The sequence below is a fragment of the Zalophus californianus genome, chromosome 6 (assembly GCF_009762305.2).
Source record: "Zalophus californianus isolate mZalCal1 chromosome 6, mZalCal1.pri.v2, whole genome shotgun sequence".
Taxonomy (NCBI): Eukaryota; Metazoa; Chordata; class Mammalia; order Carnivora; family Otariidae; genus Zalophus; species Zalophus californianus.
Window position 1 is genome coordinate 93,466,948 of NC_045600.1, and position 24,623 is coordinate 93,491,570.

General features: G+C 40.0%; 1 protein-coding gene across 1 annotated transcript in view; it reads right to left on the reverse strand.

Annotated features, from left to right (window-relative positions):
* MYO5A (myosin VA) overlaps positions 1–24,623 on the reverse strand; it is a 192,278-nt gene that overhangs the window by 123,813 nt on the left and 43,842 nt on the right. The window contains 2 exon segments of the mRNA XM_027570252.2: positions 629–800; positions 3,930–4,040. Coding sequence (XP_027426053.1) covers positions 629–800; positions 3,930–4,040 — 283 coding nt within the window.

Sequence of the window (24,623 nt, forward strand, 5' to 3'; positions counted from 1 at the left end):
TGAGAACAAGAGAACACTAAACTTCCTGAACCTGCACCAAAGATAAATCTTTGTACATCTACTCTTTAGGTAGCAGTTCTTGTACGAGTTGTACGAGATGAAAGTAACTGGCAAACTGTCACTGAATTTGTCAAATGACTTCTCTGGGAGGAAGAAACTCTAAAAGATGGGCCCAGTTGGGTTTTGTTTTTTTTTTTCTGAGCAAAATTATGTAAGTTCACAAAAGAGCTTATTCAGCACAAAATGCAACTAGCTAATGAACATGGTAAATCTTTTCTTTCTTTTTTTTTTTTAAAGATTTTATTTATTTATTTGAGAGAGAGAATGAGAGATAGAGAGCACGAGAGGGAAGAGGGTCAGAGGGAGAAGCAGACTCCCTGCTGAGCAGGGAGCCCGATGCGGGACTGGATCCCGGGACTCCAGGACCATGACCTGAGCCGAAGGCAGTCGCTTAACCAACTGAGCCACCCAGGCGCCCCATGGTAAATCTTTTCTGATAACTCTTTAGTGATTGTCTCTCTAGGAGAAAATCCAACTGCAGCCTTCTTTCCCCGGGCACAATAATTCCGCGGCTATATCCATTAGAGGACAGAGTTCATGGTCCACTCAGACAGCAAGGCACACTTACCACAATATGTATAAATAAGTTTGGAGTCAATAAAGCGGACTCTGAGATTGTGGAGCACAGCAGGCTCATGAAGATAGCTGAGGGCTGTGAGGTCATTTTCACCCACAAGTATGTCAGGGTTTCTCAAGTGAGGCAGCTCCTTCGTCTTTGGATCTAGACGATATTCCAAATCCTGAAAATGCATAAGATACAGCATCTGGATAAATCATGGCAATAAAATTAAAACAGCCTTATACATTTTGCTTATTTTCTATTCCTGATATGCTTCTCAGTTATTAAATGCATTCTTTTCCTGGCACCTTCCAAAGGCACAGAACTGGTAGAAATGGAAGTCTTCTTTTTCACTAGATGTATTGACTTGTATTAAGAATTTTTGCTAATATAGTTTGAGAAGTTTAGACTTTTTTAATATTTTATTTTTTATTTTTCCATTTTTAATGTAAATTCAATCAATTAACATATAATGTATCATCGGTTTCAGAGGGAAGTTTAGACTTTTTTAACCCAGTTACTGAATCAGAAGTTTTGGGTTTTAATTTTTTTTTTAAGTAGGTTCCAGGCTGGGCTTGAACTCATGACTCTGAGATTAAGAGTTTAAGAAGCACTACTCACTTTAAAGCCAAGGAAATAACGGCTTTATGGAAAAGCCAAGCATGCAAATTGTCACTCAACCATGCACTAAGGGCAAATAACATATGACAAGTAAAAAAGGGAAAAAAATGAAATTTAATTGTAGAGAAGGACTAGCTGGTTTTGTAAAAAGCCACTTTTCTTAATATTGCAGAGATATACAGAGGTCAAATATTCAAAATAGGTTGGAATGAACTATGCTAGATGGAGAGGAATTTACCATCTGCCCCTCGACCTCTACCTGCCTGTTTATTATGGATATAATGTCCTTCCCCAAACTGACTGGTCCTTGCACTGATCCCTGCAATACACAAAAGCCACTTCTGGCTATGCAACCTCTGGCAGAACTACTTAATGTCTCTGAGACTTGGCTTCCTTATTTGGAAAATAGTTATAATATTACCTACCAATCTACGGGGCTGTTCTGAGAATTAACCTAAGAAAATATAGCTCACAGTGCCAAATGTTGTGCCTAACACAGAGCAGTTGAATAAATTAATTTGGCATTCAAGGCCCTCCCCTAATTCTTCCCTGCCTTCTGCCTTCTTCCCAACTAATCTTGCCTCTGTTTTGCTCTCCTGAAATTCATCCTCCACGCGGCCACCAATGAGTCCTCTCTAAAACACAAATCCAGCATCCTTCCTGTTTTAGAAACACTACAATCACTCCCCATCACATATCACTTGAAGTCCCAGAGTTTTAGGATGATCACCAGGCCCTCTTCCATGTGGTTCCCAGCCCCCATCCTCTCGCCAGTCCTGCACTCTTACTTCACATCCTAACAACATGGAACTTGTGTAGTTCCCCAAACACACATTATTGTGCATACCTCCCTGCCTTTGCAGATGCTTTTCTGGATCCCTGAAATGCACTTCCCCTCGTCTATTCATTCTTCAGACGATGCCTCCCTGATTTTACTTATTATATCATAAGCCATACTATTCATAAATATATCTATTTGTCTTACCTAACACTGATGTCAGAGAGCACCTTTTGCCACTTCTGAACATGCTTTATAGCAGATACTTTAATATGTGAGCCCGGAACTAGAACACACATCTTTCTAAATCTCTGCTCCACTCAGCCTGTTACATTCACTATCTCCAAAATACATTCCAATTCTCATAGGGTCTACCCCCTTTCTCCTTGTCAATCCAAACTCTCTCTACCTTTAAAATTCAGTCAAAATCCTTCTTCCTTCTTGATGCCTTCCTTGACAAAGCAGCCCATAATGAAATTTCCCTCTTAGGCATCCTAAAGTCATTACTATCTTTACAAGATAGCAGAGTGATTATGAGCAGAAATCATGAAGACAAATTTTCTGGCTTAAAATCCCAGCTTCATTCCTTAATACCTGTATAATCTTGAGCAATCCCTCTGAGCCCTAATTTCTTTACCCATAAAGTGGTAATAACAGCCCCACTTCATAGGATTGTTGTGAGGATTAAATGGGTTATAGCAAGTAAAACACTTAGAACTATGCCTGGTACATAGTGTTTATTACACGCTAACTCTCAAGGTAGTATTACTCATTTGGCAATAGTTCATCATAACCTTTGGACATCTTTAATATTGTGGTGTTGAACTACTCTTTTTTTTTAAAGATTTTATTTATTTATTTGAAAGAGAGATAATGAAAGAGAGAGAGAGAACACGAGACAGGGGAGGGTCAGAGGGAGAAGTAGACTCCCTGCTGAGCAGGGAGCCCATGCGAGACTCGATCCCAGGACTCCAGGATTATGACCTGAGCCGAAGGCAGTTGCCCAACCAACTGAGCCACCCAGGTGCTCCTGTGGTGTTGAACTACTCTTTAGACCCTATGTTTTATGTAACTTTTCATGTATTTGTAGCTAGTTTCCCTGGCTGGACTAGAAGTTGTTAAAGGAAAATTAATGTCACAAAGGTTTTTAAGAAAACAGTGTGACAGGCCTTGTCAAATATTGTGGAGAGGTCAAAAGGTAGAACTAAGATGTGTCTACCCATGCAGTGAATGCAGACAGGAAAGTATAGAGACGCAATTGGTTTTATATTTTTCTGGTTGCTGGCAAACTGCTTTATACATAGCGGCGCCTGGGTGGCTCAGTCATTAAGCGTCTGCCTTCGGCTCAGGTCATGATCCCAGAGTCCTGGGATCAGGCCCCGCATCAGGCTCCCTGCTCCACGGGAAGCCTGCTTCTCCCTCTCCCACTCCCCCTGCTTGTGTTCCCTCTCTCGCTGTGTCTCTCTCTGTCAAATAAATAAATAAAATCTTTAAAAAAAAAAAAACTGCTTTATACATGACAGTTTGTCAGTAAATATTTTTCAAATGATTAGGTCCAGCAAATATCAAATCTCACACTGGCTCCTTAAGCAATATTTTCTTAGTTACTATGAAATTAATGCTAGCCTAAGCAAAATAAACAGGCACATCTTTGGGAGGATTAGAAGTGAATCTAAACCTAATCACAATAAATTGACAGACCAAAATACCATATTTTTAAAGTTCTGCCATTTTCATTAACCCATTGGGAAAGAAAATTGAGTTTGCTATTTTTTTTAATTCAGTAAGTGAAAACATTAGATTAATTCAAAATTTAATTTCCAACTGAAGTCAGGTATATCACAAGAAACTCACACTTTTGAATTCACTTCATTTTATGCCAATGACAACAAATAAAAGCAACATTTTTACCTTTCCTTCCTCAAGGCGAAGCAGGAGGACTTTATCTCCTGGTTTATAATCTTTGAGCAGCTCTGCTGACTTCCAAACTTCCTCAGGATCAGGTATCCAAACTCTGGCAAACTAGAAGACAAACAGGAAAAAAAAAATTAAACTAGCAAACCAATTACTTTATAATAATATATAAACACATCATTTATTTATAATGAAACAACTTACAAAAGAATAAATCTTGGACAATATGAAATTTAATTTTTAAATTAGTAGTTGAAAAGTACTTCAGTCCCAGTAGTACCACCATGCCCACATTATATGAAAAGTATGCTCTGTATTGTGGTAATAATTTCATAATACACATAAGTCAAATCATTCTGTTGTACACCTTAAAGTTCTACAGTGCTATATGTCTATTATATCTCAGTAAAATTGGAGGAGAAAAGTATGCTCTGAATAAACAACTACAATTAAAGTTTGAATTTGCTTTATATAATAAATGCTACCTGAAAATGTAATTTTAGGTAAAAATATAAATATAAATCTATTTTTCACTGAATGTAGACTTTAAAAAAAATCTCAAAACATGATTGTGAAGCTTGATACGGTGGCTCTGCCAGCTTCAATAATACAGCTATTTTTTTTAAAAGATTTTATTTATTTATTTGACAGAGAGAGAGACAGCACGCACAAGCAGGCAGAGAGACAGGCAGAGGGAGAAGGAGAAGCAGGTTCCCCACTGAGCAAGGAGCCCGATGCGGGGCTCGATCCCAGGACCCTGGAATCATGACCTGAGCCGAAGGCAGACGCTTAATGACTGAGCCACCCAGGCACCCCTACAGCTATCTTTTTATGACAGGATTTACAATTTGAATTTTTGATTGTGGTTTTCATCCTGTGTTCTGCAAAGACTTAGTGACTTCTCAACTATTCCTCAGAGGCCATTAAGGTGTGGAAAAGAGAACAGTAAGCTTGTGGCTTGAAGCCACAGCTGTTTTATAGACTGTGCATCTGGAATTTTCTTTGAAGAAAGTTCTGCTGCTAATTTAAAAAAAAAATTTAAGAAAGTATTGTTGTCTAGTGTTTTGCCTTTGTTATTACATAAAGATGAGTGAAAATGGTATATCTGACCAACAATAAGTTTGGCTCTCATAGCCTCAATATCATGAAATGTCTGGTAATCAATCATCAGGGGTTCCTGAAGCAGCAAATCTTTAGCCTCAACCAGACACTGTCTGGACTTAAGCCAATTTTGGACTTTAGGTCAATTTTGAAGAAAAAGAAAAATACATGTTAACATGAATGAGTCCTCCAAACACCACCCTGAAGAAATTTTATGATTGCTTGGATTCATCAGGAAGGAATCTCCCTTTATGTACATTAAAACTTGATGTTCATTTTCAGGAATATATCACACAGAAAAATAACACCACCACCAGCCTTTCTCTATTTTCTTTTAAAACTCTTATTACTGTTAAAACACTTATTACTACCGCCACTTACTTACTTGTTTACTTATTTATTATTTCTCCTCCTCCCTTAGAACAAGCTCCCTATCTGCCTTGTTCAACACTGTATCAAGTGCCTGTGTACATAGCTGGTTCATAGCTGGGCACTTAGTATTTAATGAAAGAATCTCAGAATAAAGGGCATCTTCAATTGAATAAAAGTAGTATGGTTAAAAAAAAAAAAAACTTGCCACTGCTTTACTTTTCTCTTATTATTACAGATTCATGAAAACTTTTTGTCTGAACAGTTTGCAAAAGAAAGAGTACTAAACTAGGTTATGAGTTCTAATCTCAGCACTACCATACTAGCATCTTAGCCTTTATTTCAGGCATCTGTAAAATGGGGATGACAGCAGTACTCATTTAAATCATCCTAAGGGCTTTCATACATAGAAATCTTGTGAAAAGCAATATGTAGGTACATAAACCAATATGTAAGTACAGGTTGAGACTGTTACCAAGTGCGTATTCCATAAGAAACGACTGCTAATGTTATTTGTAAATATGTTACTGAAATTTGTTTTACAACTTTCTTCCCAGTTACACAGTCCATAAACTGATTAATAGCTGTTACTAAATTTACTAGAGGTTACTAAAATGTTACTCATTCAATAAACATTTCTGTGTACCAACTGCTCCCACTCTGAAGCTCACTTTAGAAAGCAGTATTTCTACAACTTTCTCTGGAAGGATTTACTGGTTCCAGAAGAGATACGTGATATGCGAGATTCAGAGTCGTGAAATGACCTACTACCCTGACTGATGAAAGCACAAAAAAGCAAAATGGGTCTAAGTGAGTTTGTAGAAGCATAAGTGACCTGCTCTAAATAGGAGATTTTTAACTAAATCTAGAAAGATGCACCTTCCTGTGATTTGTCAATAGCAAGTTCCAGCTCAGATTTCCACAAGTGTTTTGGAAACACTTGGGTGCAGACTTGGCCAAAGGCTAGATTTCCAAGAGCTAGGAGTTAACAACACTTACAGATAGTACAGGGAGGCTACGGCCCTTACTCTCACCACGGGCAAGGTATTTGAACACCAAACATCATCCTGATAACCAAATTCCCCATTATCCTATCTCTACCTCTTGGGAAAGGATCCAAGGAGAAATAGGTCGGAACTCAGTCTATTATTACCATTGTCTTTTTATGGTTCTTTTCCATCTTAACCGATGAGAATGGTGACTCTGCAAAAACAACTATACCAGAACTGGGTCAGTCTGGGAAGTGTGTGTATATCTATATCTATATGTATATCTATCTTAGTTGCTGAAACCGAGAGAAATTCCAACCTGACAATGCCCCTTCCTATTGCCTCGGTCACCTCCAACCCTACTTTCTCCTTCTGCCCTAGGCCCCCAGTGAGAATACACACAGCAGCCCTGAGAAAGAGGACTGAACTTGTCCAGCCACATGCAGTGGCGAGACTGCAGGAAGACTGCAGAGGGAGGACAAGGCCCCGAGATCATATGAGGAGCCTGGAAATGGAAGACAGCAGCAAGAGACAGGCGGGCATCAGAAACAGGGGTGGACACACACACCCACTAAGTCTGCTCAGGATTTCCTGGCAAAACAGAAGCAGTTAGCAAAAGATAACCCTAGCCAAAGTGGATCAGACTGGACACAGCTCCCAGCAAGATAAGGGAGGGTCCAATGTCGTGCAACTCTGCTGGGTCATAACTAGCTAGTAGAGGGTGAGACTTTTCCGCAGTGCTCCTCATTCCTTTCTCCTACTCACGCTACTCTAAATTTTGTCTCTCGAATATCTCATTTATGGTATCTCAGACCTTATTTTAGTTATTTACGGATCTATCTACCTCCCACATCAGACAGTATACGCCTTAAAGCCATCCTGGAATCCCATCTAAGGCTGGCCAACTCCCTCACCCACAGCTGGTGAGCAGCACATCTGTGTTGATGTCATTTAAGACAGAGGTAGGACAAGGTATGGAAAAAACGTGGGAGAACTGGGGAGAGGCGGCAAAGGAAAACTTCACAGGCCTACCTCAGGATTTTTCCTGAGGCCACAAAGCACAGTTGAGATGGGGTAGGAGTTGGAGACTAAGAGAGAGATCTGTGAAGTGGTAGGCAGGGTAAACATTGCTGTAGGAAGTGGCAGGAGAAGGGAAAGCAAGGATTTGGAATCTGAGGGACTGTGACTAAAGCCAAAAAACTGTAGGAGATGAAGGAAAGATAAAGAGGCTTAAAATAGATAACATTAAAATGTAAACACATCAAAGAAGATTTATGATAATTCAAAGGAACGCCTGATTAGAAAGGAGAGTTAAGGACAAAATGGAGACAGGCTAAATGTTACGATAAGAGGCAAAATCTGAGTAAATAATGCTAGCACTGATTTAAGTTGCATAATAGCTTACAAGGAAAATAAAAACCATCTGTCTTTCTACAGGACAGTTGAATAAGGCCTGCCTGGCAATGATGAAGTAATACTGACAGAGTCTAATGGAAGAGCACTGGAAAGGTGGGTTTTGGGGACATGCTTGCACTGGTACTTCCAGAGACAGGCGCAAACAGAGCTGGCTCGGCCTAGCATGGACCTCTTACCTTCTGAGGGATGACGCCCACCCCTGTACACGTAAGGAGGCACCAGTCATCCTTCTTTTTGTACCCTTTCACAACGACAACACTCAAGAGGTTTTTGATTAATGCAGATGACTCTCTAGAAATTTCGATAACTTGCGCTTTGTCAGTCAAGGAACCCCGAGGTGTGGGCACCAAGAGCAGTTTTTCTGAAGCCTCAGTCACTTTGGGAATAAGACTGACAGCACTGAGTAAATGACCAATCCCTGAATACCAAAAATCTGACCCATGTGATTCTCTCCCCTCCCCCCAAACTCCCACATACATGACTCACTTTTCATACAGCACATGTGCACATCTTTCCTAGCTCCCCTATTAAATCATAAGCAGCTTGGCAACATAGAATCTGCCTTGGTTCCTGAATGTTTGCAAAGACGAATGTTTTATGTGACAATTCAAAGTTATGATAAATAAGTGTCCTAGGATATGAACTGAAGCAGGAGAAAAATCCTGAATTATCAACGCCTCCTCTGAATCCTGATACTAACATTGATACTCTATATGGTTACTAAGTAATTCATATAACTCTTATAACATGTTTTGGTATAAAAAAAAAAATCAGGAACTACTACCCTAAAGCACATAATGCACATATATACATATGTATACATATATACACACATGTATATTATATATGTATATGTGTGTGTATATATATATATGTATATGTATATAGATTGTGTTCCAGATCAAGGAAATATATGTATACATCTGGAACACAATCCCTCCCTTTTTCTGCCAGCAGACTCCTATTTATCTTTCATATCTGTGTTAAAGTACCACCTCCTCTTAGAAGCCTTTCCTCATCATTCGGCACTCCACTCTCAATGTCCCCATGACCTCATACAATCTTCACTAGAATTCTCATCACACTAAATGAAAACTTTGTGTGCCTAATATCCCTACCCTCATGGGGTCTATCTTCTTTATCCTTGTCTCTTCAGCACTTAACACAGGGCCTGCCTATAATAATTTGTGAATGAACCTTTGTTATGTGAATGTTCTTGGCCTCAGACGTTATACTCTAAGAGGGTAGACTAAAAGAAGTAGTGGCAAGGGGCTCTCAGAATCTTCTGGAAGGGTCTATAATTTCCAGAAATAGAGAAAGACGCAAGCAACATTAGATGGTTGAGTTACATAGGAAATCATGGTGTGAAAGAAGGAAAAAGAGACAGACATGTAGGGAGTAGAGAAGTAATGAAATATTCTTTCCTCTCCCCCAAAACACAAACCCATGTCTCCATCCCTTCATAATTCATATTTTTTTAAGATTTTATTTGTCTGTCAGAGAAAGCGAGAGAGAGAGCACAAGCAGGGAGAGGAACAGAGGGAGAGGGAGAAGCAGGCCCTCCACTGAGCAGGGAGCCTGATGTGGGACTCAGTCCCAGGACCCTGGGAACATGACCTGAGCCGAAGGCAGACGCTTAACCAACTGAGCCACCCAGGTGTCCCCATAATTCATATGTTTAAAGTGGAAGCTACTCCTCACTTCTAGAACAGACAGCCACACTCCCAGCCCTACCACAGATTCCTCAATCAGAAGGTGAAGAAGTAATGTGACTTCCTCCAGCCATCTGCTGGAGCAGCAAAGTGGGGGAACAGATGGGAAGAAAGGTAAGCCAGAGCATTAGGGTAGGATAAGGGGTCACACTAAAATGGGAGGAAAGAGCAAAGGTGGGCTGCAGGTGAACACATGGTGCATTCTGGTAGGGGTAGAAGTGAAGAGCATAAGTGCCCTGTGCCCCTGCCGCAGCCCTTATAGGACGCAGCTGCTGATGAGTAAGATGACAAACACCATCCCGACTTTGTGGGACTTGTCAAAGATCGTGAGGAATGAGAGCTAACATTTATTGAGCACTTTCTCTGTGTCGAGGGAGGGTTCAAATCTTTTGTCTATTCTATTTTTTTTAAAGATTTTATTTATTTATTCATGAGAGAGAGAGAGAGAGAGAGAGAGGCAGAGGGAGAAGCAGGCTCCCAAGGAGCAGGGAGCCTGATGCAGGACTCGATCCCAGGACCCTGGGATCATGACCTGAGCCAAAGGCAGACACTTAACCATCTGAGCCACCCAGGCGCCCTCTTTGTCTACTCTAAAAGCCAAATATTCTTTCCACTTTACCATGCTTCTCCCTTGCTAAAACAGTAGATCTTATTAATAAGAAACTCCCCTCCCCAATCCAAAATTGTCCCTCTTGGTATCGTACCGGGAACAGCGATTAAACTGGTCCATGTCGTCAGGTGAGACTTAATGTCTCATCTAAGATAATGTGTCAAAGCCACAGCCATCAGCCTGGCACCCATTCTGCAGTATTCCAATTGGCTCTGACCATAGAATGAGGCTCTGCCAAAAATGCGTTTAGGAAAATAATAGCAAAAACTCTTTTTAGAATTTTTTTTAGCATCTGAGGATGCTAAAAGACCGAACTTTTTTTTTTTTTAAAGATTTTATTTATTTATTTGAGAGAGAGAATGAGAGAGAGAGAGAGAAAGCATGAGGGGGGGAGGGTCAGAGGGAGAAGCAGACTCCCCGCCGAGCAGGGAGCCCGATGCGGAACTCGATCCCGGGATTCCAGGATCATGGCCTGAGCCGAAGGCAGTCGCTCAACCAACTGAGCCACCCAGGCGCCCCTAAAAGACCGAACTTTTAATAGGTGAATGATTGCAGCCTCGCTGCAATGCTTCTCCCTCTCCCACTCCTCCTGCTTGTGTTCCCTCTTCCACTGTCTGTCTCTCTGTCAAATAAATAAATAAAATCTTTAAAAATAAATAAATAAATAAATAAAAGTAAATTTAATTTGTCAGCTTCTAGTAGGCACTGAAATTATTTTAAACTTCTGAAGAAAATAAGACCTCTTCAAATTATTGGATATGTTTTGTTACCATCAAGAGCAAAAGTTAAATAATCTTAATTCTCTAGAATTTTATATGAGATGGCAGAGCTTTGGAATGAATATTTTTAGACACTGCAGTTCTTTAACATTTCTGTACAGACTATTTTTGGAACTAGGTCTCCCTTTACAAGCACAATCTTAATATGCACATCAAGAAAAATTACTACTTCCATCTATAATTAGCTAGTGGTACTTGAGGATAAATTACAAAATTTTAAAAATAAGTAAAATAATCAAAGGTAAACATAATCACCAACAAAGAAAGGAACCATATTGATCATCTTCATCACAAGGCCTTCATTTCGCTAGGCTTTGTTTCACTTTCCTGTCTTTTACTTAATTCTTGCAATATTCTTTATAATCATTATTATTAAAGAGGTTCCTCATTCAACAAACAGCCTGAGAGAGGTTAAATAACTGGCCCCAAAGTCACTCAGCTAACAAATGACAGAAGAGAGACAGGAATCAAACTCAGGATGACCCTGAACTTCAAGATGCTTAGGATGTATAAGGAAGAATAAGACCAAATAAACAATCCAAATAAACGTAATCCAAATAAATCGCTTTCTCCTGATTGTGACCAAAGTTGCCCAATTAAGCAAAACTCACACCTTCCCACCATTTTTAACACTTGCTCCCAATTTAGAGAACAGGATACAGGGTCATGTTAATATATAGACATCTATCTATATACAGGCCTCTGTATATAGATAGATGTCTTCCTCCCACATAGAGTATCTATCATTCTGATAAGTGATTTGGTGCTGGAAGAAGTCATGGGTAATTTTTAAATCTCAAATAAAAGGTCTCAACATGGTAAGTTTTGAAGGAATCAGGCAACATCTACACTATAGGAGACAATACAGACAAGCAGACACAAGCATGTAGTTCCCTCCCACTTGTAACATGTGCCTCCCTTTGTTTTGTTCCCAGCTTTGGGGACAGACACTTCTGGCTAAGATCCTGGTCTGGTGCTAAGTTGGGACACATTACAGGTCTTTCATGATCTGGCCCCTGTCAACTTCTCCAGCTTCATCTCTCACTGTTCCTGCCTTGTCCTTCACCCTCTAACAACCGCAAACACCATGTGGCTCTTCCATATCTACTTCTTTTACTCCCATTACCCCCAAGTCTGGGAAACCCCTCCCCCATCCTCATCACCCATTTAATGCCTATGTGTCCTTTATTTTTTTTTTTAAAGATTTTATTTATTTATTTGAGAGAGAGAGAGAATGAGAGATAGAAAGCACGAGAGGGAAGAGGGTCAGAGGGAGAAGCAGACTCCCTGCTGAGCAGGAAGCCCGATGCGGGACTCGATCCCGGGACTCCAGAATCATGACCTGAGCTGAAGGCAGTCGCTTAACCAACTGAGCCACCCACTTGCCCCTATGTGTCCTTTAAGTGCCCACCTTTCAGCACCTTTTGACACTGACCTTGGTGCCTACCTGGAACATTTTTTTGCCTGGTTTGTGAGACAGCCCATCCTCATGGTTCCCTCAAATCACTCTCTACCACTCCTTTTCAGTTTCTTGTGCCAGATCCACCTTCTCTGTCCTACCTCTAAATGTTGGAATTGCCCAGATCCCTGAGCTGGGTCTGTTCTCTCTTCTAATACAGTATTAAGGGTTCAGGCTTTAGGACCAGACTGTTTGGGTTTTGTTGTTTACTAGCTCTGAGGCTTTCTTGTGCCTCATCGACAATGAGAGTAATAATAATGCCTACTAAATGGAGGTATCATAAGGATTAAATCTGTTAATATATTTATTCAGTACAGTGCTTAGCACATAGAAGGCAGTAAATAAGTATCAGGTATTTTCATTAATATTATTATTAGAAATCACTACTGTTATTTTTATATTTACACTGTATTCCACCCCCCCTCATGAGTTTAAATACTAATTTTTTCCCAAATTTCTATCTCTAGTCCAGATCTTTCCATTGAACTCCAGATCCACAGACCCACATAACTACCTAAGATTTCTATTTGGATGTCTCATAGGGATCTTAAATTTAACAAGCCCGAAATAGAGGTCTTTGTTTCCACATGCCTTTACATCTGTCCTTCCTGCAGTATCCCCATTTCAGTAACAGACAGGCATCTCCATCCAGCTAGTTAGCTGCTCTTGGGAGAAAACTGATACTCTCCTACACTCTTATATCAAATTCATCATTAAGTCCTACCTCTAACATACAGCTATCTTCATTCCATCTCTCTTCACCTCCACTGCCAACACCCAAGTCCTAACACCATCATTTTTTACCCTGATGCTGGAAATAGCTCTCTATCAAGCTCTCTCCCAAATTCCCAATTCAACAGCCAGAGTGGTCGTTTTGAAATGGAAAAATCTGATGTCTCACCCTGGCTTAAAATCCTTAATAACTCAGGATAAAGCATTCATATAACCCTCTAGGGTTTTGCATTACTGGGCAGCTGTAATTTTTGGAAAACCACCCTCATCTCAGGAGAGTCCCCACTACTGCACTGCTTAGCCCCTCTCTCCACTCCACCAAGGACCATCTGCACTGGTTTTTCTTCAACTCCTTGAGCAATCCATGCGGCCTCAAGCCTCAAGACCTTCCTTCATGCTTTCTCTTGGCTTGGAACCCTTAGCCTAACTGGTTGTATGACTGATTCTTACTTACCTTTCACATCTCAGCTTGAATATCTGTTATTTGGGAAGACCCTCCCTGACCTTTCTATCTAAATAAAGCCCCTCTGCTATGCTTTCTCATATAATCCTGTACTTCTTCTTCACTATAAAGACTATGAGGACAGGGACTGTGTTATTTTGCTCAAAACTGGAACCCAAAGCTAAATATAGTGTCTGATCTGTAACAGATGCCCAACAACTATCTATTGAATAAATGAAGGTCCTATTTCATCAAATCTAAGACCCCACCAATGATAAGATGCATTCCTAATGTAAAAAAAAACGATGTGCATGTCAAAATTGAGTAAATACATTAGATCATCATTATATACATTGTTCTTACCCATACCTCTGACTTCTTTTTAATGTCTCTGCATTTTCCCCTCTTCTTCTAATTACTAACCCTTTGTCAAAAAGAAACTTTTATAGCCTTTCTTGAATAAGGCAGAACTTTAAAAATACAACAACCCATTTTAAAAACTCAGTTTCAGTGTTATAACCTCCAGGAAGCCTTCCTTGACCACCATGTTAAGGCAGGGGCTCCTGCTTGGACCGACAACAATAACTGGTTTTTCTATCTATGCACTTGCCATATTCCATTATTATTATCTTTTCACATGCCCATCTCTTTAACTAGATTGTGACCCCCTTGAGAACAAGATCTGTGATTTCTCCACTGGCATCACCTCCATACCTGGCCCAGTGGTTAGCAGATAGATGCTCAAGAGATGTCTGTTGAGTGAATAAATAAATGAAGAGATGAGTCTTTAGGAGCCACAGAGCTTCCACAGATTTGAAATGTGAAGGAATGTTATACAGAAAACCAGTCAAGACAGAAGCCACAGAAGAGATTTGAAAATAATTTAATTAGCTACAAACTATAAGCATGAGTGGACCAAGGTAACCCAGTCATCCACTCTTCAAAATACAAGCTGGTTTGCCCAAACAAAACAGCATTTCTCAGTAAGAGGTTACTTTATTTTTTTTTAAAGATTTTATTTATTTATTTGAGAGAGAGTGAGCACAAGAAAGGGGAGGAGCAGAGGGAGAGGGAGGAGCAGGCTCCCTGCTAAGCAGGGCGCCCAATGCGGGGCTCAATCCCAGGACCCTGAGATCGTGACCTGAGCCAAAGGCAGATGCTTAACCGACTGAGCCACCCAGGCGCCCCAAAGCAAAGTTTACTGAGCAATAGTTAAGTTTATTGAATGATAAGAGTACAAAGCTCCCAAAGAGGGAGGGGACCTGAGAGTGTTGCCCTATAAGAGGTTACTTTAAAAATGAAGGACAGAACTTGCACATTTGTATCTTATGTGCTACCTACCCCTCCAGCCTATAGCTTGAGTAAGACTTTTGATCAACAGAATGCCATAAAAACATTCAAACAAAACCTACAATTTCCACTTTGTAGCATTAATATTTTTAAATGCAAATACAACAGGTTAGGCTAATATATAAAGCTGCAGTGTTCATTTGACATATAGAAAGCACAACGGATGCTAAACGGATGCTAAATGCCAAGGAGACAGGTGGCCCCCGAGTTACCCTGGAAGAAAAGGAGAGCTGCAGAAGTGATGCTGGACCCAAGGAGCTGCTGGCTATGGTTGTACCTTCAGCCTGGGAGACAAGTACTAGAGAGCCAAGAAGCAGAAACACTTAGATACTGAGGTTATGAAGCACTGACTCAACAATTCCCAAATTTCTGGAGAGACCAATAGTACACTCTTTTCCCTCAAGTGTGACAGCCCTCAGGTGGAAAATGGTATGACTGAATTATTAAAGAAAATCATCTCAACTGACTGGTTGTGGGTTCTCAACAGGACGGAGAGGAACTGGTAAGACAAAAGGAATAACAAAAAGATCAAAATCAACTGTCACTCAATTTTAGGTAGAAAACTCTCACAGTTCATGAAATAAAGGACATTTGGGTTTTTTTGTGTTTTTTTTTTAAGATTTATTTATTTATTTTGAGAGAGTGAGAATGAGAGAGAGAGAGAGTACATGAGAGGGGAGAGAGTCAGAGGGAGAAGCGACTCCCTGTCAAGCAGGCAGCCTGATGCGGGACTCGATCCTGGGACTCCAGGATCATGACCTGAGCCGAAGGCAGTCACTTAACCGACTGAGCCACCCAGGCGCCCCAGGACATTTGTTTTTAAGCAAAAGTTACTTCAACTGTATATGCTGAGAGAGTATCTTGAAAGACAAATGCAGCACAAGCAAGCCGAGGTTCCAAAAGAACTTGTCCCTCAGCCTTTTCCTCAGATGTCAAGCTGGTGTCCTAGCACTGACTTGACCACACCCTTCTAGAAGACCCACATGAATCTCCCTGGAAATAAGAATTTCATTCTGTCTGTGATGAGTGAGGAAGGATATTATTTCCTTCTCCCCCTCTATAACCATTGCTTCTCATTAAAAAAAAAAAAATCCGTGAGTTTAATACATAAAAAACTAAAATTTTTAAATATTGCAAAATTATCACACCTAAAATTGCTTTCATTTTTATTATCATACAGAGTTAATTTCCCCTTTCTAATTTTTTCCAGTATTCTTAGATATTTAAGTTTCTGTTACAGAAAATTTCATTGGTATTTTAGTATTCTTCATACAAAAGGAGGTTCTGTTTGGCTAACTCACAGCACAGCCTTCTTAAAAGCTACTCTAAATTTACTTTATTTTCAATCTATATCTTGATAATCAGCTTCTTCTATTACTGCCCACTGTGTAAAAGTACTTCCCTTTATTTGACCTGTAACTACTTCTTTGAGCTTCAAAAGATGCCTCTGAGTTATCTATATAAGACCATGTTGCCCTCTTCACATGCTTCATAGGCTTCTGAGATTCCACCACATAAAAAGTTCATTCTTTATCCTTCCAGATTGAAAGGTCCAATCTTTTTTTGAACAGTGCTTCACATCATCCTACTCACTCTAACTTATTTTCATCTCTTTGAATTTCAATTTTCTCACTTACAAAGCAAAGCAATTAGACAGTGTAGAATCCAGAGTCAAGATTAAGAGCATGGGCTTTGGAGTCAGACAGACCCAGTGGTTCCAATACTTTCCAACGGTGTGACCTTGAGAAAATTATCCAACTTCCTTTCTCAGGATCCTTATTCATGAAACTGGTTATTAATAATAACATATGTCAACAGTCAATGGTACTGTAATTGTGCTGTATAGTGACAGATGGTAGCTACAGTTGTGGTGAACGTGGCATAACGTGTAGACTTGTGGAATCACCACGTTGTACACCTGAAACCAATAATGTAACACTGTGTTTCAACTATGCTTCAATAAAAATAATATGTACATCAGAGAGTTGTTACACAGATAAATGAGATAAAGTTTAAAGACCATTACATTGTATTGTCACTGCCCCTACCACATGTTTCTAATAGTCTAGTTCTAATTGGCAGTTCTTTAAACATAATCAAAAGCACATCTTGTACAACTTCTGCTTGTGATTAGTTCTTCTCCCCTCCCCCAATTATGCATATACTACCATCATTCACATTTTGTCTGAAGACAGGATTTATCTAAGATACATATAACTGCTTCCAAAATGTCATTCATATTAGACAGGGAGGTTGCATTGGAGGGACTGGGAGTCAATTTTCCCTAAGAGCAGGGGCTGGGAGGGCAGTTCAGCTGGCATTGCCTCATGAATGACGGGAGCTACAGGGGAGATTCCTGCCCTGGAAATAAGAGCCTTGGGAGTGAGGAGCGGGAGAGGGTAGGAGAAAGGAGGTGGGTGGACCCTGTAGGGAGCCAACCCTGAGAGGGCAAATGAGCAGGACACACTGCAGGCTGGCTGAGTCACCTAAGGAAAAAGGACACGGTTGGCCTGCTTCCTGCTTCCGAAAGGAAGTGTTTACTTGGGGGCTCCAGGCTGCCTCCTCATCCCATCAGCCCCCCCCTTTTTTTTAAAGTATCCTTTTAGCTGACTTTTAGCTGGAAAAAGCAGCTATAAAAGGTGACCGAGGCCCTATATTTGGAAGAAAGGCTAGCCCAAAAGATGTTTACAGAAAATTTAAAAACTTCTGGGTGGCAAAATACATCATAAACAAAGTCAAAATACAAACTGGCCAAAAATAAATAAATAAATAAAATCTGTAACAAACTAATTCCCTTAATGTATAAAGAACTCCTACAAATTAACTAAGAAAAAGATAACAACCCAGTAGCAAAACAGGCAAAAGAAAAAAAATAGGTAAATCACCAAAGCACCACTAAAAAAAATTAAACATAAGAAAAGATGTCTAATCTCATTAATACTTTAAAAAAATACAAATTTAAAACACAATTTAAAATTTCACGTATTGAATTTGAAAAGACTGAAAGGGTTGATAATAATATGGGTTGGGAAGAAAGTAGACAATCAGGTGTTTTCATATATTGGTGATAAGATAAATAGGCACAATGTTTTTAGACAGAAATTTGATAATTTCTTTTACAATGTGAAATATATATTTCAGGGATGCATACCAAACTAGGAGGAAGGCAGAACTTTTGATCTTGTACTTTGTACAAGATCTCTATATTTTACTTTTATGAGTACTACTTTTTCTATAAAACCACAAGTTTAAAAAATATTCATATCCATGACTCAGAAAATCTGTATCTAGAAATTTTTCCCATGAGATTCTAAAAAATACAAATAATTCTTTCCAAAGTTGTTCTGCAGCATTGTTTGTAAAAGTGAAAATTTAGAAATGACACAAAGCTTAGCATACACCTATATTAATAAAAAGATTAAGAAAACTATAGTAATACATAATTAACAGATTAAGGTACACCTTTACAATGGCAATACTAAAAAGAATAAAGTAGGTCTATATGTACTGACATGGAAAGATTCTGTTAATTGAAAAAAGGCAAGTTACAAAACAGCATCATTTTGTGATTCTATTTGTCCAATATATATTCACATATCCATATAATAGAGCAGCCTGACAGTCACTGATGTGCATTTAGGGTTTACACTCTTCGTGAACAATGCTGAAAGTCTACAGCATCGGAGCAATGATCTTTCTGCCCAGTCATGAATGCGTGACAGCCTTTGTGGAGACCTCTCTGGAGAAGGGAGACCAGAGCTGGACTGCGGGCCTGGGCCTGCCCTGGACTCTATCCCCGTGTGCCTCTGCTTTTCCCCATTAGCCTGTGTGCGCCCTCCTGAAGAGATATAAAAACTTTCTTTGCGGGAGAAAAGCCACCTGTTTGCACCTGTGATGGAAGTGAAGCTTACGCAGAGGTCTCTGAAAGAGACTGTTCTAACCATACACTGTGTCTCCTCTAGCCTGGTCCCCACAGCCCCACCCAGCCTTGCTCTACAGAGGCATAGCCCCGGCCCTCCACTCCCCCCACACTCCCTCCTGGCTTTTTTGTGCTCCAGCTCCATGGGCCTTTTTCAGTTCTTTAAAGATGCCAGACTCTCTCTACCACAAGACTTCTCACAATCTGTGCCCTCTGCTTGGAACTCTCCTCCCCTCCCCTCATTAACAACTAGGCTTCTTTCAAACCTCAACTTGGCTTTTTTCTGAAAAGTGTCCCTGATTGATCAGCTCCCACTGCTCTGTGTGCCTTTACAGCACTGAGAACCTCCCCTTCCAGTGCTCGGCACAGTTAGGACATGACATTTTTCTCTCTCCTCCCAGTGAGCTCCATCCTGTCTATTTCTGTGTATTGTTTCATCTCTATCATCCAGAACAGCCTGGCATATGAATGAATGGTATGTGCATGTCTGTATGGATAATTATGGATAATACATTAAGCACACTATATAAAAAGCTACCACCAGCAAAAAACAAGTGGAATTTGAAATTATAAATGCAAAACCATTTACTTAAAAAAAAAACCCAAAATGAAATACTGAGGTATAAATGTAACAAAACACGCACAAGATTGTGAATAAAATCAAAGAAGAACTAAATAGGTAGAGAGGTATTCCATGTTCATGATTAGGAAGACTCAATATTGTCAGGATGCCAGTTCTTCCCAACTTGATCTACAGATTTAACGCAATTCCAATCAAAAGCCCAGCAAATTATTTTATGGATATCGACAAACTGATTCTAAAGTTTATACGGAGAGGCAAAAGACCCACGACAGCCAACACAGTCTTGAAGAACAAAGTTGGAGGACTGACACTATCTGACTTCAAGACTTAATATAAAGCTATAGTTATCAAGACAGTGTGATACTGGTAAAAGAATAAACAAATAGATCAGTGGGACAGAACAGAGAATCCAGAAATAGATCCACATAAATACACTCAACTGATCGTTGACAAAGAACAAGACAGTGGTAATACAACAGAGCCCCAAAATAGTCTTTTCAATAAACGGTACTAGAATAACTGGACATCCACATGCAAAAAAAACAAACAAAACCCCCCAAAAACCAGAATCCAGACACAGACCTTACACCTCCAGAATAACAAACTCAAATGGATCACAGATCTAAAATGTAAAGCACAAAACTATAAAACTCCTGGAAGATAACACAGAAGAAAATCTAGATGACTTTGGGTATGGTGATATCTTTTTAGATACAATACCAAAGGCATGACCCATGAAATAAATAATTGATAAGTTGGACTTCATTAGAATTAGAAACTTCTGCTTTGTGAAAGACAATGTCAACAGAATAAGAAGACAAGTCAGACTGGGAGAAAATATTTGCAAAAGACACATCTGATAAAGGATTATTATCCACACCAGACAAAGAATTCTTAAAACTCAACAATAAGAAACAACCAACCTGATTAAAAAATGGACCAAAGATTTTAAAAGACACCTCACCAAAGAAAATATACAAATGGCAAATAAGTATATGGAAAGATGCTCCACATCACATGCATCATCAGGAAAATGCAAATTAATATATCAAAGAGAGATTACTATATACCTATTAGAATGGCCAAAATTCAGAACATAGTCAAGGAATAGAAGCAGCAGAAATTCTCACTCATTGCTTGTGGAAATGCAAAATGTACAGTCATTTTGGAAGTCAATCTGGTGGTTTCTTACAAAACCAAACATATTCTTACCATATGATCCAGCAATCACAAACCTTAGTATTTACACAAAGGAGTTGAAAACTTAGGTCTACACAAAAACACAGATGTTTAGGGTAGCTTTATTCATAATTGCCAAAACTTGGAAGCAACCAGGATGTCCTTCAGTAGGTGAATGAATAAATAAACTGTGGTACATCCAGACTATGGAGTATTATTCAGTGCTAAACAGAAATGAGCTATCAAGACATGAAAACACATGGAGCAATCTGAAAAGGTTACATACTGTATGATTCCAACTATATAACATCCTGGAAAAGGCAAAAGTATGGACAGAGACAATAAAAATATCAGTGATTGCTGGGGTGGGGGTGGGGAAAAGATGAACAGGCAGAACACAGGTGACTTTTAGGGCAGTGAAAAAACTGTGTGATATGACCATGGCTACATGTCATACACATTTGTCCACACCTACAGAATGTACACCACCAAGAGGCAACTGCATTGTAAACTATGGGCTTTGGATAATTATGATGTGTCAATGTAGGTACTTCAGTTGCACTGTGGTGGGGAATGTAGATAATGGGGGAGGCTATATGTGTGGGGGGGCTGGGAGTATATGAGTAATCTCTGTATATCTCCCTCAATTTTGCTGTGAACCCTAAACTGCTTTTTTTTTTTAAGATTTTATTTATTTATTTGACAGAGAGAGACACAGCAAGAGAGGGAACACAAGCAGGGGGAGTGGGAGAGGGAGAAGCAGGCTTCCCACTGAGCAGGGAGCTGGACCTGGGGCTCGATCCCAGGACCCTGGGATCATGACTTGAGCCTAAAGCAGACACTTAACGACTGAGCCATCCAGGCGCCCCCCTAAACTGCTCTTAAAAAAATCAAGTATTTTCAGGTGCCTGGGTGACTCAGTCATTAAGCATCCACCTTTGGCTCAGATCATAATCCCAGGGTCCTGGGATCAAGTTCCCCATCAGGCTCCCTGCTCACCAGGGAGTCTGCTTTTTCCTCAACCCCCCACCCCGCTCGTGATCTCTCTCTCACGCTCTCCCTCTCAAATAAATAAATAAAAATCTTCAAAAAAAAAAATAGTCTTTTCAAAATTTAGGTACTTTGTTGAAATTTGTCATTTTATTTATTTATTTATTAAATTTAAGTAATCTCGGGGTGCCCGAGTGGTTCAGTCGTTAAGCGTCTGACTTTGGCTCAGGTCATGATCCTGCGGTACTGGAATCAAGCCCCACAACGGAATCCCTGCTCTGCGGGAAGCCTGCTTTTCCCTCTCCCACTCCCCTTGCTTGCGTTCCCTCTCTCGCTGTGTCTCTCTTCCGTCAAATAAATAAATAAAATCTTTATTAAAAAAATAAAAAAATAAATTTAATCTCTATACCCAACATGGGGCTCAAACTCATGACCCTTAGATCAAGAGTCACAGGCTCTCCAACTGAGCCAGCCAGGTACCCCCGAAATTTGTCATTTTATATAAATGAGGCCTGTCTCCATATCAATCAGAGTTCATTCTAGGAATTGATAGTGATTATGGAAAAGAAATGGGTTCTTTTAATATTTTATTGCATGTTTCTTTTGTTTTCCATGTGTGAAGGAAGAAATAAGAACCAAACACTAATAACCATGGAAACTTGATTGTCAAACTGCAGAGTCTTTAAGCTAAAACTCAAAAGAACCTCAACTACATCATCCTCAATTTGATCTATTTATATTCAGCTTTTAACTCACCCAGGAAACACCTGCAGAATTCAGGAAAACCCCTAGCTATTTCAAACCACAAAGAAAGCGTGAAATTTTAGAACTAGAAGAGAAGTTAAAGATTATTTGGTCCAAACATCTCATTCGTAAGCACACTTAAAGCTCCAAGGGCAATACATCTAGACTGCAAAGCTGGCTCAGACCAGACCCAGCAGCAGACCCAGAATGCCCTGAGCCTCAAATTCTGAGATTCTCTTTGGTTCCTCTGGCTCTGCCTCTCTCTGCTTCTCTGTCTCTCAGTGTCTCTCTCTCTCACTCACTCTCTTCCAACCTCCCTCTCTGCCCCCTACCCCCTCCCTCTGGCTCTCCTTCTCACTGAATCTCTCTCTCTCTCTCTGAGTCAGACCTAATAGATCTGTAAGAAATTGTACAGCCGCACAAATGGCATAAGGAAAGCAAAATCAAGACTCAAATCAAGACTTCATTACTGCACGGCTCAGTTTCCCACACGTTTCCCCTAGCAGACAGAATAAAGACTGGAGACTGGTACAAGGAGGCCCACAGGAAAACTTTTTCCTTAGCATCATCTCCCCTTAGCTGTGCCTCTAGCACAATCAAATCCACAGAGCTACAAAGTGCCAAACCATAGTTTCCTTTACATATAACTAAATACACTTATCCAAATGTTTCATTCATTCAGCAAGTATTTGCTGAGTAGCAATTCTATACTAGGCATAGGTCTAGGCCCTGGGATATGGCATCTGCATGGACATATGGGCTTAGGCTTAGTTTCCCTTATGCCCATCCACTTGGAGAACTGGAGGGTCTGTGAGAGCCCTGACATTTGATTGTGGACTGGACCACAGCACAGATACTGACTATGTCAAGTCTTTATAATCATGTCCATTGACTGACTTCAGAAGTTGGTACAGCACTAGATCCAAGTCCATTTCTTCTCCACATTGCCAGAATCCTGGTCAGCCCTTGTACAGTAAAAAATCAGGTCGTGTTCCTGTGACTTATGATTGACACGTTCTTGCAATAGAGGCTAGGGTCATCCTTGTTGGAGACTTGGGTAAATGGTCTGTAGCAATAAAAAACAATGCTTAATGTAACCATGGATTGCCTAGAGATGCTACAATATTTTCTGACATTATGCCATGACTGATTGTATGTGGTTCCACAAGTGTTTATTATACCTATATTCTATACCATACACTGTTCTAAGAACGGCAGAAACAAAAATGAGAAAGTTTTTTGTCCCTCCCCTCAAGGGCACAAACAGATATCGTCACTATGATATGGTAAGTGAAGGTATACATAAGGTGGCACCAGAGCCCAATGGAGGCAAACATCACCCCAGCTTGGGCAAAGAAACAGGGCACAGAGTGGTTTCCCTAAGGAGGGGGTACATAAATAGGTAAGAGGAATAGGAGTCAGCCAGGCAAATGCGGAAATCATGTTCTAGACAGAGACAACATGAGTGAATGAAGATATAAAAGATAATGGAATATTTGTGAGGAATACAAGCAGTTTAGAATCACTGTAGCAAGAAAGGAGAAAAAACCAGAGATACCTAGAGCTCAGATCATGAAAGACCTGGCACATAGTAGGTATTCAAGAAGTACTTGACGAAGGAATTGTTTAGAACTTTCATCAAGAAAAAGGTATGAGTATGCAATTATGCATGTTGGGCATATCTTGTATATTCATTTTGTTAGCAGAAATAGAATATAATACATCAGTAGAATTATAAGGACATGACACAGTCAGCAAAAATATGGCTCACTCAGCATGATACTTGGAGATGCAGGCATCATAAAAAGGAAGTGGCTGGACAGTTTTGATATTCTTGTGACCACAAGAGAGGGAAGATCCAGGGTGTGTCTGCACAGAAGACACAGCCAAAGATCATATGGAGAAAGCTAAAAGGGGGATGCTCAGAATCTGTAACCTTCTTGAATATAGCAACCATCTCTTTCTTCTCCCACTGGCCTAGACACAACCAACATAAATAAGCCAAGTATCTGTGACTCCACCTGCCTTTCCTCAGGGCATCACGTGGAGGAAACTGAACTGGGAAAGAGTAGAACTCATTTTCCTAATGGGTGTTTTTTGTGAGTGAGCTTGAGTCCCTCACTATCGCTGAAAAGGAAAGAGGAGCTTTCCTCCCCCCCAGAGCTGAGGGAAAAGGAAGTCAACACGATCCATACCCTAACAATTCCATACTGAAACACACAGGAACTCTAAGTCAGGGTAGAGTTCCAATAAATACAAGAATATAGAAGCAGTGAAGTTAATAAGGGAGGCAGAATAATAAAAAACCTTTCAGTAC